The sequence below is a fragment of the Prunus avium genome, chromosome 8 (assembly GCF_965620075.1).
Source record: "Prunus avium chromosome 8, drPruAviu1.hap1.1, whole genome shotgun sequence".
Taxonomy (NCBI): Eukaryota; Viridiplantae; Streptophyta; class Magnoliopsida; order Rosales; family Rosaceae; genus Prunus; species Prunus avium.
The window spans coordinates 31,930,317-31,949,642 of record NC_142291.1 but is presented as its reverse complement, the minus strand read 5'-3'; the positions used below and the strand labels follow the sequence as shown (position 1 = coordinate 31,949,642).

Genomic DNA, 19,326 nt, shown 5'->3' with positions numbered 1-19,326 from the left:
CTTAGTATTTGGGTTGTCTTGTCCATCGCATTGCTGCTCAGGGTTTTTATGTGTCAATATTGGAAATAAATTTGAAATTTTATAGATGAGACAGAATATGTGATGTAATAATCTCAACAAAACGTTTGTGCATGTTGAGTATGTAAGAATTCGTTTTGCAATTCTATCAAATCCCCTCAATCCCACAAAATATAGAAATTAGAACAAGAAATAGCTATTTGACAAAAAAAAAAAAAAAAAAAAAAACAAGAAATAGCTACAATCTGGGCAGCTCTCCTTCTTGCAGGTATATTGATCAAATAGAATCAACAGATGATTACAAAATACACAGTTCAAACAAAACCTCTTTGCACTTACTCCTGCTTCTCCAATTCAACTTCATAAAGATGCAGAAAACCAACGGTGGAGGAGAGATAATGAACAAAAGAATCTATTATAACATTTCACTGTGATCAACGCTGAAATGTAAATTTCCGCAATCTGTTTGTATGTTTCACTAAGAACATGAAGCAGGTCCAGACAAGCCAAAAAAAAAAAACATTGAGCAGCAGGATCAGAGAGACGTGTACACCATCGCCTGATTTCCACCACACACCATATATGACAGTTAGTAATTACTGCTGCTCGTCTTCGGGTATCTCGTCACCCAAACCCCGTTGCACTAATCTGTAATACAAAATACCCATAGTCGCCATGCATGCCCTGCACAAGATTGTGAAACAAATGCATTAGTAGAGTGCAGCTTGTTTTCTATGCCGTATTGCAAACATTGCCTTCTCCTTGCGTTAAGAATTGAGTAAGCATAATGAAGACAAGGATTGTGCTTTGGTTCAGTCTCTAAATAGGGATTAGATAGCCAACATACTCTCATCTAATCTGTTTAATTATATCAGCAGGTGCAAAAAAGGAAGATCCAGAAAAGCAGGGGTCTCAATTGTCCAAGAGCAACTTAAACCCCAATATCACAGGTAAGCATGGCACTTTGAACAAATGGCCCGCCTTCCTTACCCACCCTAAAGCAGATCTCAGAATCCCACAAGTTAAGCTAGGTGCAAAACATTAATCAGGTCTCCCGACCTTCCTTGCCAAGGGAGAATTAAAAGTAAACTTGCAATTAAGGAGAAGTGGGATACACAGATATTACATGATTGCTATCACAAGAAGGATTTTTCTTGGATCCATTCTTGATGATCTTTGATGACGGGCACGACCCTCGGGGACATCATTTGCAATTGATCCATCTTTCCGCTGGGGTGCAGTCACTGGTAGAGTTGGCAATGCAGTTGACCAGAACGGAAGCAATGATCTTAGAAACTTATGTCGGAATGGACCTACAATTAAAAACCCCAAGAGTTTTATTTTCGAATGAAAGCTTAATAACAGTTGCAAGAAATGAAACCAGAGAATGCATTGACTATAACCAGATAAACGAGCAGTAAAATTGGGTCAAAAGGAAGGCTCTCGCTTATGGCTTCTCTATCTAATTGGAAACAACTCTTTAGCCAAAGAAATAAAAAACGGAAACAACAATTCCCAGTGTCAATTTCACCTAGCAAACACCAAGCGAGAGGAGACTAAATAATATTAGCAAATGATAAACTACAATTTTCGCCCCTGAAATTTGACTCAAATTTCAATTTGTTCTTTAGTTTTCAATTGTTACAATTACATCTTTAATTTTTTTCAATTATAAAAAAGTGGTTCTTCAATCTGCGACAACTATTATTTAGTTAAAGAATGTAAACTTTGGAATGTAATTTAATTCAGTATAGCAGACTAATCCTGTATTCGGTTGAGGTCACAGAAGCATGTTAATACTTGTATTTTACTATACATCTACTAATATGATATAAATTTTACTATACATGTGTATGTGGAAAGAAAATTGCATTGCATATGCTATATGGCTTCCATTTGACATCAAATAAGCAGCTAATGTGCCACATAAGTAAATGTGCCAAGTCAACATATGTAATAATAAAATTCTAACTATGGTTGATAAAAGTACCTGATTACCTAATTTTTTCAAAGAAAGGATCTAATCAAACATTTGGCTCAATTCAAAAGTGTACTTTTGCCTATTATACTCATAACCGAAATAGTTCTGATCAATTCAAAATATGTATGGCTTTACTCATAATAAGGAAATCATAACTTGAAAGTTCACACACACACACACACACACGCAGAACTCTCCACTCACCCCTTCGTGAGTACTTTTTGCGATTCCCATCTTCATCATCTGCATAATATGAGATTTCAGAGTTTTGTCGCTCAACTTGGAATGCACCCTTTCGTGTTGTAGCACCAGGCTAGTTTTCATAGCAACAAACAAAATGAAATCATGAGACAATAGAAAAACACCACAAGAAAACTTATCAAGGCACGCACACACGAGCACAAGCTCATGTGAAATGACACAAGGAAGGTAAGGAATAAGTTCACTAACTAATTAATTCAGTAAATAACAGCAAAATCCTCTTACACCTACAGGACTTGTGCTTTTCACAAAATTCCCTGCTGCACTAGGACCTTCTATCTCCACTATGTCCGTCACTGGAAGTATAGAAGATCCTGCTTCTATTGAGAAATCAATTATGTTAGTTTCATCTTTTGCTGCTGATGAGCTTGCATTAATTTCCCTGCCTCCATTCGAAGATGCATTAATAAGTGGATCTGAGGAAAATGCAGGCGGAGGACTACGGGATTCTGTTGATAACAATGAAACTGGATGATTTCCAAACAAGTTCTTTTCCAAGCCAGTCTGCATAACAAGAAAATCTGTTCACATCTAACTACTATAAAGGAGAAAAGCAAAGGCAACAACTACAACACTCATGTAAAGAATGCCTCAAACTTAGGAAAAAAAAAAAAAAAAAAAAAAAAAAAAGGACAAAAACCAAACTATAAAACCCTTAATGAAGTGAAAGGAAGCAGCTTTCTGTAGGCAATGGCCCAGAAAAATACACATTAATAAGAATAAAAAATGAAGTCATTTTTTAACCATGTATACATGCTTACCTATGGTAGACACTCGTATGGAATAAGGAGCATTTAATTCATCATCATAGAAAAGTATTGATATTTCAATACCCTTACAATTAATTGTATTAATATCATTTTCAAGGGTTTATCTCTTTATTCTAAACTCTATGCTAGTGCTACTCGTTATAGAAAGAACCACTGCCACCTTATCAAATTACACCCTTCTAACATATCTAACAATAAACATCCAAATTTGTTGTGTAGGATAATACATCTGCAATCAAGCAACTCTAGTGTGTCCATGTTAGGGAAAAGAGATTATCAGAGTCCTCCCAAAATTTTCAAGCAAATAATATAACTTCTAGTATTCGGAAGAGCTTTAAAAGCTAACTTAACCATAACGTCTAGTATCAACCAAAATTACAGTGCAATCCAATGCAACCTCCTTGATCTTTTTCCCTTCACATCATCTCTTCAACTAGATCAAGTTCACAATGACTATGTGAGTATTTTAGCTGGATTTCAAAGAAGACTAATAGCTTTCATTAATATTAAGTGTATGCCTACCAAATGTTACACTATAATGCAACAACCACCAACTGCGTGAAGCAATATTAAGCAATTTTAATCAAATTGACATTAAATTACTTCTTTGTGATAATTTAAGAGTCATGACTGAGCCTTGCCTGCATGATAGCTTCCTTCAACTTTGAATGGAGGCGGGATGCTGAATCTTTCACATTCTTGGGAGGCCATATCTGCACCAATAGAGACCCATGTGAAAACAAAACACGCCTTAAAAGTAACATAGCAGAACATAAATACTCGATACACCTACTGAAAAAATGTACTCTAACTTTAGTAGATCAATACAATACCACAAGTAGAAAGAAAATCTTACCGATGTGTTACATGTAGGACAAACATATCCAGCTGGTGCAGTATGCGAAGGGAAACTCTTGATATGTGAAACCAGGCAACTTGTATGTATAACATCTATATGAACAACAAAAGACAAATGTGTATTACGATGTGTAGTATGAGGAGTTCAACATTTTCTCTATCCCTTCATGTTGACAAAATATGCAAGTGGCAGTAACTATATCTGCAAACCACTTACGCAAGCAACCTAGCCGAGTCGTTTGAGAGCCAGTCCCCTCATCAAGTGCAACCTGACAGAGGCAGCATTTTGGAGGCCAATCGTACTCTCCATCTATTACCCACTCTGAGTAAGTACGAACCTACAAGAAATGATAAAGACAGATCAGGCCCTAAAAGAGCCTTAAAATTCCAATTCTTTATCATATTCGTTGTTAGAAACTAAGAAAACTGGCAACAACCCCCCATCCCTAGAACTTGAGCCAAGGCCAAGGGTCCGCTACATCATACCTAGGCCTCCCACCCCAACCTAAAACTGAAAAGATATTAAGTACTTAAGTGGGCACAAAAGGGTCAAACAATTTTGTATTCTCATGCAAGTAAAAGTTTCTAAATTTTGAACCCATACATCTATTAGATATTAATATATTGCACGTTATCATTTGCTTTTCTCATGAATTTCTGTTCATCTGTCTCTCCTCTCTCTCCCTACACAACTTGTATGTATATGCACAAATGTAAAATGCAAATGTTCATGCATCACTCAACTTGAGTTCAATCCATCCAGCGCCATAATTATTGATAAGTCCAATTCAGCCCCATGAATATAGAGAAGAATACTTTCACTGTAATTATAATCAAATCAACAAAACAACCAAACTATGCAGCCTAAACATTACAATACAAAATTGACCACAAACCCCAATACCAAAAAAATACTTACCACGCATATTTGGTGCTCGGGAGAACAGATGCATTCACCACAAACTGGAACCTTGTGCACGAAACAATACAGCTTGGTAGCCTGAAACACCAAAAGCACCAATCTCCATCAGCCTTGGAAATTAACCATCCCAAGAAATGAAATCTTTAAGAAGGTCTACGAACTAGAATTTCAAGAATTGAATCAAAATGATGAGCTTAAACAATCAATCTGAACATTTCCAATCTAAGAGTCAAATGCAGATGCCGAAACTAAATTCACAATCTTAACGATCGCCTCGGTATCAAAATTGTAACCGAAAAAAAAAATTACATTTCCGATCCGATCTGAACCTTGAGCTACCGAAATCACGGCTATAAATTGAATCAGGAAATGATAAACTAAAATTCCACACCACCAGTGTTGACGAGTGGAAAGAGAAAGAAAGAGAGAGAGGTACCTTGCGGCATTTGCAGACCACCATTGCAGTGAACGAATCGCAGTCGGTAGGGTTTACGATTCAGAGAGGTTTTTTGACTGATTATTTGGGCTCCTCTGTTTCCGTTGCCAACTCTAACGAAGTGCCTTCATATCAGATTTGCAAAAAAAACTTGTCATCTCAGGCCGAGCAGAGCTGACTGGCTTAACTCTCTCATAGGAGATCCATCCGTTTTCAGTTTTCCTTTTTTTTTTTCTTTTTTTTTCTTTTTCTTCTCTTTTTTCGTAAATTTGATAATCAATTAATCGCCCAAAATATTTGATAAATGGACTTTACGGGTAAAGTATTTCCGTATTTGGCAAATTTTCTGTTGTATACTATCTTTTTTTTATAGACAAATTGCTTACTAATGTTTCCAATGTGTGGTGGGTGATCTTACCCCCACCTTAATTGAAAATTTTAAGTACTTCAAAAACACAAAAGAAAGGAAGCCATTTAGAACTCAAGTGGTAAGAGATGTTGCAAATGACCCACTAGTGTAGTGGTTTGGAGCATTTGCTTCTTCAATAGAGGTTTTTTTTTTTTTTTTTAAAGTACTCTTGGATTGCATTCATAATTTAACAAAAAAAGCCACTAGCCACAAAAGACCATTACAAACATCAAAATTAAGACAATTTAGGGTTCCTCCACTAACGATCACTCAGGATCGAAGAAACTTTGGCATAGGCATCCCAACTAAAGAGCAGACTCAGAATAACCAAAAATAGATAAAACTTGAAAATAAAAAATTAAGCCACAATAATACAAATAAAGCTCTCACAAATAAGAGGTGAAAAACTCTCACAAAAAAAGAGGTGAAAAATTCTCACAAAATAATAGATGAAAACTAAACAGAAAGATTAAAGAACTAAAATTTACCATTTATTTTAAAAGGTCAAATTCTAAAAGTTTTTAATAGTTTAATTAAGAAAACTTTGAAATAAAAAAAATTAATTGTTCGTATTTGGGTTGGGACATCTTCAACGTCAGGAAGAGAAGTGACAGCGTATGTTAGCGTCATCTGGCGCGGTGCTAATGTGACCCTTGAGATTGGCAATATATAGCAAGAAATTCTTATAGGCCACGTGGACCCCCTTACCAAAGAATCATTCATTGAGACCGTTAGTCATGATCTAGTCTATTTTCTTTTTGTTTTGTAAAGTGCACAAAAATACAAAAATTAATTTTTTCACATGTATTGTGCTCAATTATTTTATTTTATTTTTTATACAAAAGATATTCTACTTTAATATAATCTAAAGTACTGAAAGGGAGATTCGAACTCAAGGGCAGAGTTGGAAGCACATCCTCTCTAACTGGCTTGACTAAGCTCATATATGTTTGTACTCAATCTTAAAGATCAACTTAAGTGAAGTTATTATTCAAATGAATTACGTGACTAATATGAAAATCCACATCTATGATCTATATATGTTACCCTCACCGTAGAACGACTCAGTCCAGTATAGGGATTAAACTTTTCGGTGCATGTAGCAACTCTGTTATGTTGGGCTTGCAAAAATGAGCCCAAGCTTGTTGACACAAGCAAATCGTCCCCTCATTTTGAATTTGAAAGAACCTCTGGATCACAAAATCACCTTCGTCTCTCTCTTGTTTTCTTCCATTTTTCAAACCGCCTTCCCTCTTTCTTTTCTCTCTCATCACACTCTCCATCTCCAACGACACTCTCAACTCTTCAAAATTCAAAAACCCTAAAACACACACACACACTCTCTCTCTCTCTCGCACACTCTCCGTCCAATTCCGCCATGACAGCTGTCCCTCCGCCGGCGCCCGGCCGCGAGCTCTCCAGCCCCCCCTCCGACGGCATCTCTAACCTCCGCTTCTCCAACCACAGCGATCATTTGCTCGTCTCTTCATGGGACAAGGTATGCCCTCACTCTCATATATGTCGCCACGTATCCCCCTTCTCTCTATCTCTCTATAACCCCTCTCTCTAATTGCGCAGACCGTCCGACTGTACGACGCCAGCGCTAATGTGCTGCGAGGAGAGTTCAAGCACGGCGGTCCCGTACTCGATTGCTGCTTCCACGACGACTCTTCCGGCTTCAGCGCCGGCGCCGACAACACTGTTAGACGGTAATTAAAACCCCAAAACCCTAATGCTCTAAAAACCCAATTCTGAATTCTCATGTTTTGTCTATGCTCTGTGTCAATGTTCCAGGCTCGTTTTCAGCTCTAGTAAGGAAGACATCCTAGGAAGGCACGATGCACCAGTGCGGTGCGTTGAGTACTCTTATGCAGCAGGTATGTTCTCCAAGTTATCATTTTTTAACATTTGAAATTAGTTCCAATCAAAACCTCAAAGTTTTTTCTTGCAAAACTTTTTGTCCTAAATTTGCTAATTAATTTTGTATCTGGGCTGCTCAGAGTTTATAGTATGCTTTGTTGTATTAGTTGTTCTTTAAATGGAAATATTTATAACCTTAAATCATTTTCCTTACTTTATCGTAATGTGGATGCTATAGTTGGTCCTTTCAGTAATTTCATTTATTTAAGTTCAACTGCTGCCAATTTGTTTCCGTTTACTGGAAGGATCCCACTTTTACTTTCTTGTGCGATAAAATGATATCAGGGCAGTTGATCACTGGTAGTTGGGATAAAACACTCAAGTGTTGGGACCCCAGAGGTGCAAGCGGACAGGAGCGTACTCTTGTTGGGACGTACCCACAACCCGAACGTGTTTATTCTCTTTCTCTTGTTGGAAATCGGTTGGTGGTTGCAACAGCAGGAAGACACGTCAATGTCTATGATTTGAGAAATATGTCCCAGCCTGAGCAACGGAGGGAATCTTCGTTGAAGTATCAAACTCGATGTGTGCGCTGTTATCCTAATGGAACAGGTAATTTTAGTAGCTTTTAGTTTTAGGACACATCTCACAAACTTTTTCTTTCTTGCACTTGGTACTTTGTCAAAGGTATTGCGAAGGGCAGAATTGTGTGGCTTTGTGGCTAACCACTCCCACTGCTTTTCCCTTGCTCACAACAAAGAAACTTTTTCATTTCAGTATTGCCTTAAAAAATAAGTTACAAAATTTTAAGTTGTTTTTGTGAATGGAATGCATCCATTCTGTTGCTTCTTTCATGTTTGATCCTATGATTACTTTTTGCAGGTTATGCTCTTAGTTCTGTTGAAGGACGGGTTGCGATGGAGTTTTTTGATCTCTCAGAGGCTAGTCAGACCAAAAAGTAAGCATTCAGCAATTACTGAGAAATTGTGCTTTACATTGACTGATAGTTTCAGTTTCACGACCTCCTATCTTTAGGGGTTTATTTAGAATGGCCTACGACATCTTAGATGCCACCCACCACGACATCTTAGAATGTGCTTCTGTTAGTTCACCGCCACAACTTAATTATTGGTGGTTCTAAGCTTTACTTCGCTTGTAGATTTTTCTTGGTGGAACAACTGTAAAATTCCTCTTATGGTAATATTGTGCACTGATTTCTGTCATTCATCCTTAATTTGTTAATGGTATTAACCTTGGTGCAGATATGCATTCAAGTGTCACAGAAAATCAGAGGCTGGAAGGGACATTGTCTATCCAGTAAATGCAATTGCATTCCACCCCATGTAAGTTACTTTTTTCTTTTAAAATATTGTGTACTAAACTTTTTATGCATTAATTTGTGGAATTCATAAAATTATCACTTAGCTGATTGATACTTTAATAAAATTATCAAAAGAACTTTTGAGTGAGATTCCTTTACATTATTGACTGACATGTGGACAGCCCATTTTCACCACATGGGGACAAATTGAAAAAAGCAGTCATCTAGAAACTGAAACATGTTTTCGCTTGTATGAGAGTTGCAATCATACTACATATAAGTTATAACTGAACATTACACTATTTGAACTGGATAGAGTTGGAGACATTGTTCTTGAACTCGAAATGAATATTATGTTAGCAATCTGAGTTTTAGAATAGTGTTGATATAAGTTGCCTTTTACTCCATGTGCATATTTTTATTATTTCCTTTTGAAATTCAATTGCAGCTATGGCACTTTTGCTACTGGAGGTTGTGATGGCTATGTGAATGTATGGGATGGGAACAACAAGAAGAGGCTGTATCAGGTAATTACTTGCTTTATGTGACACTGATGTATTATTCACCTATGGTGAAATTACAATTATAATAAATTTTTAATATGCTCTTCTTTTACAGTACTCAAAGTACCCAACAAGCATTGCGGCACTTTCTTTTAGCCGAGATGGCCGCCTATTGGCTGTGGCTTCAAGTTATACATTTGAAGAGGGAGATAAACCGTAAGCACCTCTCTCTCCTTCTCCATTGATCTATCCATCTATCCATCTATCCATCTAATGTGTTATCTGTTCAACTTGCAGCCACGAACCAGATTCCATCTTTGTTAGAAGTGTAAATGAGATAGAGGTCAAGCCAAAGCCAAAAGTGTACCCTAATCCACCAGCATAACTGAAATTTGTTGAAGAATCAAAAGAGAGGGAGAAAAAAAGTGAAATCGTAGGACTTTGGCTTTTGTTTTAAGTTACTCTGGCTATATATATTTGTTTAATTCGATCCTGTCCGGTTCCGTTGTGGCCTGTGTATGAGACTTTGGCCATCGGAACTCAAATTTCTTCTGCTGTCAGAAACGATGATGCCCTGTAACGCAATTGTTATGATTTCATCTACATGAAAAATGCCTCAGTCCAAGCAGTTCTTTTCTTGCATCTCCTTTTGTAAATCTCACGTTGTCTTCTTTTGAAAATCATTCTACCATTATAAATACTAGTCATCAAAACTTTCCCCAAATTTTAATCAGAAAATAGTGTCAGATTACATCATTGCTTTTTTACCAAAAATAAATAAGGTTCATACTGAGCCCGTATACAAAGACTTAGAAAACGTTCTGATGAATATTTCATACTCTTCAACTAGAAACATAACTTGCACAGTTACACAACAGACATACAATGTGCGAGTTACTCCACAGAGAAAAGATAGAACATTCTAAACACTTTCGGTTCTTAAAATTTGTTTGTGTGTGTGGACTATAATCCATAAGCTACTTAACACTATTCCAAAGCTACCCACATATACAGGATCAGATGTGCCACAAAATGGAATGTTGTCATCATTGTCTTCAGCCAAAACCCCAAATGCATCCTGTTCCTCCAATGCACTAGATACGGAAGAGATGAGAGAGACAGCTCAAACCTTCCTTGGTATATGTCTTTGCAATGCTATTTCCTTGCTATCACCTAAATCCAGATGGAGCTGCTTGCGGACCGCCTGCCCCCGCTCTCCTCATAGCTCTTGATTGGGTAAGCATCTCATCGTAATTCTGATAAGGAAATTCTCTTTTACTACTTGCAATGCTGGTTGTAACAGAATGATTAATAAAATAAAAAAATTGATATGGAAAAAAGTACCCTTTTCTCAAATGCAGCATCACGAGAATCAATTATCTTGTCTACCAGTCCATATTCTATGGCTTCTTGTCCTTGAAAATATTTGGGACGCTGGATATCTTTGGCAATTTCTTCCTTGGTCTTCCCTGTTCCTTTTGCGAGTAACTCAATGTAATACTCTGTGTTTGCATCCAGTTCCTTGGCCTGATAGCAGTTGTATAGAAAATGAGAGAGAGAGAGAGAGAGAGAGAGAGAGAGAGAGAGAGAGAGAGAGAGAGAGATACCTTAATCCACATGTCGATGACTGAGCCACTTGACCGGCTGACCTTTGGCAGATATAATTTTGCTGGAATTCAAAATAATAACAGTTATCAAAAAGTGCACAACAAATGGGTGCAGACAATAGCACCCTCTTTACAGATTCCCAGATTGCATGATAATGTTTCAAAAGTAAGCTTAAATTTCAAGATGGAAACATACTGGAGGAATTTGGCTGTACGGCACGATAACCTCTTGTTCCAAGTGACAGAAGCAGTGCTGCTTGACCATATGCCATGCCACAATTCACAGTATACACATCTGATTTGACATACTACATGCAGACATACACAGATAAATCAAGAGCAGGTCAGGTGGCTGGCTTAAAATGGTGGAAATGGAAAACGTGAGGTCTATGTAATGGATATTATTCCTTAATGAGATAACAGACTCTAATTTGGTGTCGGACTGATTTCTGTACATTATTCAATATGCATTATCCTATATAATGGACATAGATGACACACAATGAAAAATTACCAATTTACTTCACTGATCTGCATTTATAAATAGATATAAAGAGAATACCTCATAGAGTTGATAAAAACACTTACATTCATCATGTCAGCTATGGCATATGCCTCAGTTTCAGATCCAACACTCTCCATCTTCTCATTCTAAATAGCACCAACCAAATTAATACAGATAGGTAAGACTTCGAATAGTGAACATGATGGAGGAAACCTAGAAGTTATATTTCACTCATCATTATCAAGTAAACTGAATTACAATCAGGACTTCCCACACTAACCTGTGTCCCAGATGAATTTATGTACAAATATATGGGCTTAGAAGGGTTATCATAATCCAACCACATAAACTGAGCAACAAGAAGCTCAGTTACTGCCGGTACAATCTACAGAAATCAGATAAAAAGTAAAATGCTGAGTCAGAACAAAATGAATGAATAGATCATGAAGAGAGAAATAACATTGTTTTATCTTGCTGCCAGAAATATAATCTCTTACTGGCATGCCCAAATAGCATATCCTAGCATCTAAAAGTAAGGAAGGCAGATCAGGAGGAGCAGTTCTGGGTCTTCCATATCCTCTTGCACCTCCCCGATACATGCTCACACTCATACTATATTTTGAAGGTCCCTTGTCATCCATGCCTGACATACTCCACATCCCTCCATGATTCAAGTAGTTGTTCGCAGACGAGATGCTTTGCTGTGAAAGAGTTTTTGAAACCAAGAAAATGTAAAGTTAGCTGAATTTTGTACATTTTTATTTAGGTTTAATAGAAATCAACTTAGCACTTCTATCATCATTGAGCCACTTAGAAATTTTGGAGTGTATAGAGAGTGCACCTCTGTAACTTTTTCTGACTGACGTCGGGCAGGATTATCTTCTGTCATGAACATGTCCATTTGGGAAGGAGAAAGGCCATACAGATAATGGGGGACATTCTTGTAATTATCCATCACTACAAATGAGAACAATAGAGAAAAGTAAGTAGGAAATCCAATTACAACATGCAAAATTACAACATATATGTGGGCCATACAGAAGACTCAAGTTTCAAACAAAATGCAAAATGATTGTTGGGAGGGCAAGGGGCACTGCAGATGAGCATAATCAAATTACAACATATATCAGAAGAATAACTTCCGATGCTAAGATCAATGGTTATGGCATCGCTAGAAACATTGATATCAATCATTAAGGTACAAATGTCCCGCGTCGAAGAAAAAAGAACATGCCAGTGTAACATATAAGCTATTGGGCTTCTTTTGCATGCAAATCAATTTTTCAAGGGTAACCTTTGGTATCAAAGCATGAAAAGTGTGGCCTAAGGTGCTAAGTCCTTGAATAATGGTAAGTGAGGAAGCTACCCAAAAGTGAAGAGGTCAAACACCGGATCAGTGTTGATAGAGAAGGTTGATGAAGAAATCGGTCTTTGAAAGCATGGTGAAATTTACAACTCCCATGTTCCAACTTGAAAATATAAAACATCCCGACTTAGGAAAGTTATTGAGAACCTTTTCTTGCTAACCAGTTTTGCATGGACAAGTTCTACCCATGGGTTCTTAAAATCAATGGTTATAATAACCTTTATCTACGTAGCTCATAAAGAATACTAAGAACCAAAAAAACAGCATCTTGAAATACTTAAGCACTGGACTTTTAAGTGCTTTTGGGGCACACTCAACCACTAAGCATAGACCCGCACCAATCCACAATCCTCAACGATGCTGCACTTTCCTTGGCTTCTCCTACCAACATATGGTCTGTGTGCATTCTACTTTCAACACATTAACAGAGCATGACCAGTTTAGTTCACCCAACAGTTCCTTATGATCCCTGATAATAATATAAGGTAACATGATATTGCCTTGTGCACAAGCTTATATTTATTTTGTGGCCATTTTCCGTCACAACAGCTCTTCCATTTCAGTAACCAACCCCTTACAATTTCCCTTGAAAACTCACAAGAACTGAGCACAAATTTTAGACTGTGAAACCACCATTAATAAAATCCTCAAAAACAAAATGATAGCAGGGCTATAGATGAGAAAATTGAGGTAGAACCAAATGTTCTTTTGGTTTGCAAACAACTGTAAACGTTTGCCTGCACTTCCAAAAGGCTTTACTATCTACCCTCAAACTAATAAAAAACTTTGTCCCCTCAAATATCATGCGGGTAATAATTGAATATTCAAAATTTCAACCTTGTCTATATTTCCTAACTCTCTACGGAGCAACCCAATTGAAACCTCCCAACCCAAAACCCAAAAATTAGAAACAGGAAAGAAAACCCACATGGCATATGCGATTGGATGAAAGAAATGAATCACAAATACCCCTTAAAATCAAACTAGAAGAGATGGGCATCTATGAAAATCAATAAATAAACAAAGAGAGCAGCAGGGTAGTGAAGACTCACGTCCATCTTTGAGATTTTCTTGCCTGAACTGCTTGGGAATGTGTTCCGAAGCCTTGGCATAGGCAGACTTGAAGCGTCTTCGGGCTGCGAGCCTTCTTGGAGAAGAAGGTGTAGCGGAGAAGACCTTGGTGCCATGAAGGAAGGTATTTGGGATCCCATAATTAAAGGCACCTGCTTGACGACCTTGGTAATTGTCTATGGCGTGTGAGGGCGGAGCTGAGAGATGAGAAAGTAGAGAAGTGGCCATGGAGAGACAGAGAGATTTCTCCGGCTATTGTATTCTCAGAGCTGAGAAACTGTAGTTTTTCACTGTGAATTTTGATTGGGTTGGGAAGCAAAACTGCAGGAAGGCCAAGCTGAGATAGAGAGAAGAAGGTTGTGGTTTTTGGTGCATACGTGTGAGATGGGTGATGCTCCACCGAGTCCAGCATCTATGGGCTAACATGTCCGGGTCGGATCGGCCCCCTTTTTATCTTCTTTTTGTAGGCTTAAATATAGGAGGTTCCAGCCCGAGAGAGGGAGGTTGATAGGCCCTTGACCTTTGGAGGTATAAACTTTCTCGGGTTAATTTCAGTTTGGTATGCTGAAGTTGTACCCTTAAGACACGTTTGTCTCCGCATTCTCAATTTAAACAACCGCGTACCCTTAGTTTATAATTTTTTTGCAATAGAACTCTGCCATTAAATTGGTTGTTAGAGAATCTGTTAAGTGATGATGTGGCACATGTAGAGCCCACGTTATTTTCTTAAATTGAATAAAATAATCTTTTTAAAACACAAGTTGAATAAAATATTAATAACAACATTATTTTCTCCTCATAACAACATTGTTGGATTCACACCGGGCTTGTAGCTCAAGTGGTTAAGAATATTTATCTTTGCACCCAAAGTCTTAAATGCCATTCTCATCTCCTCCAGTATTGTTTGTATAAAAATTAAAAAATTAAAAAATTGTTCAAATTATGTCTTCAACTTACCCCTCCCACAATATCTTATGTATTTAAAACAAACAAAAAATATATTATGGGATCCTAAATCCCATTTGAAACTAAAAAGTGATTGAGTTGTAACATTTTCTGAAATGTGTCTACGGAACGTGAAAGAAGATTTTCTCGCCTTGATGTCATGTTTACTTACATAGAATTAGAAGAGTCATGAATTGTTTTTGGAAGACAAGAATACGTGTCAACAAACTTGAATTTAAAAGCTTGCGAGTAGAAGAGCAAATTCAATAGCCCAAATTTAAAAGCTTTTCAATAAAATCCAAGGAATCATAAATATATAATACATACCCATACACTTAAAGTCATATGTTCGAATCCCCCTCCTTTAATATCATTTGCATGAATATAAAATAAACAACATACTCACAAGCTCACAACAATCTCTATCTCTATTTTAGCTTAAAATTTTATTTTATTTTTTAACTTACAATTTTTATATTTTTTTAAGAAGTAAAAGTATACATTAAATCAAATAAAACCATGCTAGTTCATAGCCCTATGAACTAATTTTCAATAAATTTAGCATAAAACAAATACATATTAAATGTAATAAAAGGATTAACACAAGAACAATGGGAAAACTGCCAAGAAGACCACAAAATAGATTTTGAAAAAATAATATTTCCTTATTAATTTAGTTGGATACGAATCTGATCATATTGGTCTTGCTAGGCCAAGAGACGTCTGTTTAAGTCCACGCGCGGACATCTCATCTTCGTCTTCTCTCTCGCCATATATCTTCCTATAGAACAATGGCATTTCTCATTGAGTTAATGAGGAATTACAGAGCAAAAGACGAAATTGTACAACAGAATTGAAAAATCAAGGATTATTTTGCATAAATGGGACAAACAAATCTTTCTGGTATATTTTTGAAGCTTCAGTGCGAAGAGAATGACTCTATGCTTGTACTGAACAAAAAAAAATTGATTTATGGGAGCCCAAAATTTCAGGACGAGACTGGTGAGCCAGGTTGGGGAGCTGGTCCATTGAAGCCCATTAGCGCAAAAAGAAGCATAAAATAATGGATCAAACTATTACGTTTAGGAAAGTCAACACACCTCTTAAACTGGTCAAGGAAATGTCACTTAGATTTATTTGCTAAGGTGATGATTTGTTGGCCTGTTTGAAAATGATGCCGAGACAACCATCTTTGAGGCTAGAGATTATGAGACAACCAATCATTTTCATTATAGATGGTTCAAGAAAAACATATTTCAAAAATATAATTTCAAGGCATAACATATAAAGAACAAAATCATTTAAGTAATAAGCCAAGATATTACTTTTACAAAATCACAAGTACATTTTTGAAAAGGCACGAAAAGAGAACGATAAATGCAAAGTATGGGAAGAAAGTGAAGGCAGCAGCTGTTATATATATTAGAAGAACGATCCTTAACCGGGAAAAATTAAAAAGAAAAGGAGAGATCTACAAAAGGTGCAGAATTTTTGCTTACAAAGCGTAACACAGGGAAGATACTGATTACCATGCTGAATCCAGAATGCAAAGCAAGTAATTTGACTCAAATAACCAACTTCATACAACAAAAGTATAAAGACAACAACAGATGGATAGTGTCACTGCTGGGATGACCCCGTCTGTGCAGACCCAGAACCAGATGGCGTGGACCCCGAAGGTCCAGAACTTGATGGTGCGGATCCTGATGTTGCTGAATGCTGGTACTGTTGGTTCATTGGCAAGGATGGTGGCGGCGGCACTCCAGCATGATATTGTGGAGGGTATTGCTGGTACGGTACTGGTGGAGGAGGCATATACCCGTAGGGAGGAGGATAAAACTGCTGACGATATTGGCCATGTGGTTGAGGCATGTTTTGAAAAGCATAATGCTGACTACGTTGCTGCCTTTCTGCACTGGAATTGTTCTCGCTTGACCCTGTAGGTCCACTAGGAGCCCCTTCCTGGGATGGAACTATAGCCCCCATTCTTTGAGGATCCATTGATGGATAAAATGATCTCTCCTGTGAGGGTGGAGGTGGCATGTTGTAATAGTGCACTGGTGCAGGTTGGTCTTGTAATTGGTTCTGCTGTTGAGATATGACTGCTCGAGGCAACAACCCACTATGAGCCACTGCCTGCTGCCTAGCTTCAGCTGTGCCCTCTGAGTCCTGTTTTGGTGCTTGGGGCCTACCCCACATTAACTTCAATCTCAAACCCTTTATTACCAGTTTATTAGAGAGTTCTTCTGCAGCCTTTTCTGCACCTTCTCTTGTTGTGTAGGTTACAAAAGCACATGCTCGTTGGAGTACCATCCTAACAGATTCTATTTCACCATGAGCATAAAATTGATCCCTCAAATCCTGCTCAGAAATTCTCTCATCAAGCCCACCCACGTATAGAGTTCTTATGCTTTCATCCTCAGGAGGTTCCAGGGAGGGCATCTCTCCAGCCTTGTTAAGCAGCTTCATCGCCACTGGATCATTGACTCTGCAGATAATTAAGATGAGATGTGAGCATTACAAACTTCGGAAATCCGTACATTATAAACATGCGACAGAAAGATTGGGGATATAGGTTTGTGAAAGCTATTGTGTTGGCTGAAAATACTAACTAGAGGCTGCAGTAGTACACTCCTATCACCTCGCAAACCGAAAAAGAAGTTACAATCTTCAGAATAAATATCTTGAACTATGAATTATTGAAAGAGGAACATGAAAAAAGATCTTAAACACATTAACGACTTTATCTAATTGTAAGGAAATTATATCTACCAATTCAGACAAGAATTTCATTCCCAACTGAAAAAGGTAGACTTAATCTGAGGAAATAATCGAGTGGAAAATATTAAACATAAGAAACAATGCTAATCAACAAACAAATTCACAAGTTTTAAGTAGCCAACTTTAACTACAAGAAAAAAACATGCAACTTGAAATTCATGCTTCATTGTCAAACTGAGAACATGAAATATGAAGCATTGAACATACCCATAGTAACGATCTTTGATGTTTTGCTGTGACAACTCCCCAGTTATGGGCATCTCGTGCCTGTAAGGACACTCAGCACCTCTTGTGCACTCACCCCGAATGTAGAAACTGCAGACATGTGCTCTGTTCCTTTTGTAATAGGGTGTTGTTCTTTGAAGCTTCAGAATAGTGTCACTGGGTCGTGCCTTTCCGTATGAAGATTCGTAGTCTATACCAGCTCTAGCCTGCACTCACCAATCAAAATCAAAATTGGACACTAAAGGATTCCAAAAGATTAACATAAATTAGTACCCTAACTAAGCCCCGTTGTTCAAGGCAAAGACAGAAAAGTTACCTTTCGGTCATGCTCCTCAGCGAAAAACTCCCTATTTACATCACTCTTTGGAATGGCATCGTTGGAACCGATGGCTAGAGCAGTATCTCGAACCTGAACTGGCAAGCCGTATTCCAGATCCAAGAGGCAAACTTGACAAACATTTTTCAACTTACTGCACGTCTGACAAATCTCTGACTTCTTAAATCGCGCATCACGACCAGGTCTCCACCTGAAAACGGTGAATGGCCGAGTGCAAATCTTGCACTCCTTATCGTAATCAGCTCGTGTCATCCGGACGTAGGGATTGTCGCCCAAGCATGACTCGCAGATGATGGGAAAGTCTGAACGTTCCCAACCATCCGCCTCCACATTCCTGAGCAACCTGTGCGCCATATTAACTCCAAACTATTTTTAAAATCTAAAAAATTGAAATTAAAATCAGAAACCCTAGATTCCTAAATTGAAATTAACAAAAGAAAGGAAAAATCTGTGAGCTTTCAATGGAAACCCTAGAAACCCAAAACATGAAAAAAGATTGATCAATTTTGGTTCGGATAGTGGACCAAGGAGACCTTGACGGAGCTGCAAACGACGGCGTCGACCCAGAACCAGCAACCGACGAGAGAGAAAGAGAGAGACAGACGAGAGAGCGAGAGTAGAAAGAGCGACGAGAGAGAGAGAGGGAAGAGAGAGCGACGAGAGAGAGAGGAGAGAGAGAGAACAGAGAGGGAGGAGGTACTGGTGGCTGGACTCCTCGGAGGGGAAGGGGGGATTGGGTGGGAGAGCTGGGAGAAAAGGGGACGGAGAGAAAGAGAGGGACTTCGGAGTCCTTACAAATCCCCCGTGCCCTCCTTCCTTCCCTATCTTTTGACATGTGTCCCTTCACTTAACATAAAGTACCACTGTTAATTTATTTTAATATAATAAAATTATTTTTTTAAAATAAAAATAACAAAAACACTCCAACTCCAATTCCTCTTCCTCGTCTCTTTAGTTTTACTAGAGGCGGGCATATGAACTGAAAATCTGGTCAGACCGCCCAAACTAAACTTTTTGTTTGATTTGATTTGGTTTTTATTATTATTATTTTTTATCACCGATTTGAAATCGAACCAAACCAATGTCTATGGTTTGGTTTCGATGCTTGATGTTGAGAACTACCGGTTTAACCAAACCAAATTGATGGTAT

At 37.9% G+C, this 19,326-nt stretch overlaps 4 protein-coding genes across 6 annotated transcripts; 1 reads left to right on the top strand and 3 right to left on the bottom strand.

The window, feature by feature from the left end:
• Window positions 1-233: 233 nt before the first annotated feature.
• LOC110764591 (RING/U-box superfamily protein) lies at window positions 234-5,511 on the bottom strand. Of its 2 annotated transcripts, none has more exons than XM_021967592.2 (9): window positions 5,247-5,511; window positions 4,808-4,888; window positions 4,106-4,226; window positions 3,887-3,981; window positions 3,672-3,743; window positions 2,486-2,764; window positions 2,204-2,312; window positions 1,145-1,331; window positions 234-702 (listed from the first exon to the last, which is right to left on the bottom strand). In XM_021967592.2, the coding sequence occupies exons 1-9, from the start codon at window positions 5,268-5,270 to the stop codon at window positions 615-617; spliced, it is 1,056 nt and encodes a 351-aa protein (XP_021823284.1). In that variant the 5' UTR covers window positions 5,271-5,511; the 3' UTR covers window positions 234-614. The 2 variants fall into 2 exon arrangements, with proteins under 2 accessions (XP_021823284.1, XP_021823285.1); XM_021967593.2 differs by having other exon boundaries at window positions 2,492-2,764; window positions 5,247-5,510.
• A 1,291-nt stretch (window positions 5,512-6,802) lies between these two features.
• On the top strand, window positions 6,803-9,981 carry LOC110764589 (mitotic checkpoint protein BUB3.2). The gene is made up of 9 exons (XM_021967588.2): window positions 6,803-7,153; window positions 7,234-7,364; window positions 7,450-7,532; window positions 7,861-8,127; window positions 8,398-8,473; window positions 8,778-8,858; window positions 9,285-9,363; window positions 9,455-9,555; window positions 9,637-9,981. The coding sequence occupies exons 1-9, from the start codon at window positions 7,034-7,036 to the stop codon at window positions 9,722-9,724; spliced, it is 1,026 nt and encodes a 341-aa protein (XP_021823280.1). The 5' UTR covers window positions 6,803-7,033; the 3' UTR covers window positions 9,725-9,981.
• A 59-nt stretch (window positions 9,982-10,040) lies between these two features.
• On the bottom strand, window positions 10,041-14,278 carry CLPR1 (CLP protease proteolytic subunit 1). Its single transcript, XM_021967587.2, has 9 exons — window positions 13,870-14,278; window positions 12,293-12,408; window positions 11,949-12,152; window positions 11,732-11,836; window positions 11,535-11,597; window positions 11,143-11,254; window positions 10,947-11,008; window positions 10,684-10,866; window positions 10,041-10,595 (listed from the first exon to the last, which is right to left on the bottom strand). Exons 1-9 carry the CDS (start codon window positions 14,114-14,116, stop codon window positions 10,509-10,511), a joined length of 1,179 nt encoding a protein of 392 aa, XP_021823279.1. The 5' UTR covers window positions 14,117-14,278; the 3' UTR covers window positions 10,041-10,508.
• A 1,942-nt stretch (window positions 14,279-16,220) lies between these two features.
• Window positions 16,221-19,026, bottom strand: LOC110764590 (zinc finger CCCH domain-containing protein 40-like). Of its 2 annotated transcripts, XM_088246083.1 has the most exons (4): window positions 18,710-19,026; window positions 18,156-18,519; window positions 17,822-18,045; window positions 16,221-17,321 (listed from the first exon to the last, which is right to left on the bottom strand). In XM_088246083.1, the coding sequence occupies exons 1-4, from the start codon at window positions 19,009-19,011 to the stop codon at window positions 16,454-16,456; spliced, it is 1,758 nt and encodes a 585-aa protein (XP_088102209.1). In that variant the 5' UTR covers window positions 19,012-19,026; the 3' UTR covers window positions 16,221-16,453. The 2 variants fall into 2 exon arrangements, with proteins under 2 accessions (XP_088102209.1, XP_021823282.1); XM_021967590.2 differs by having other exon boundaries at window positions 18,156-18,851.
• Window positions 19,027-19,326: the final 300 nt, after the last annotated feature.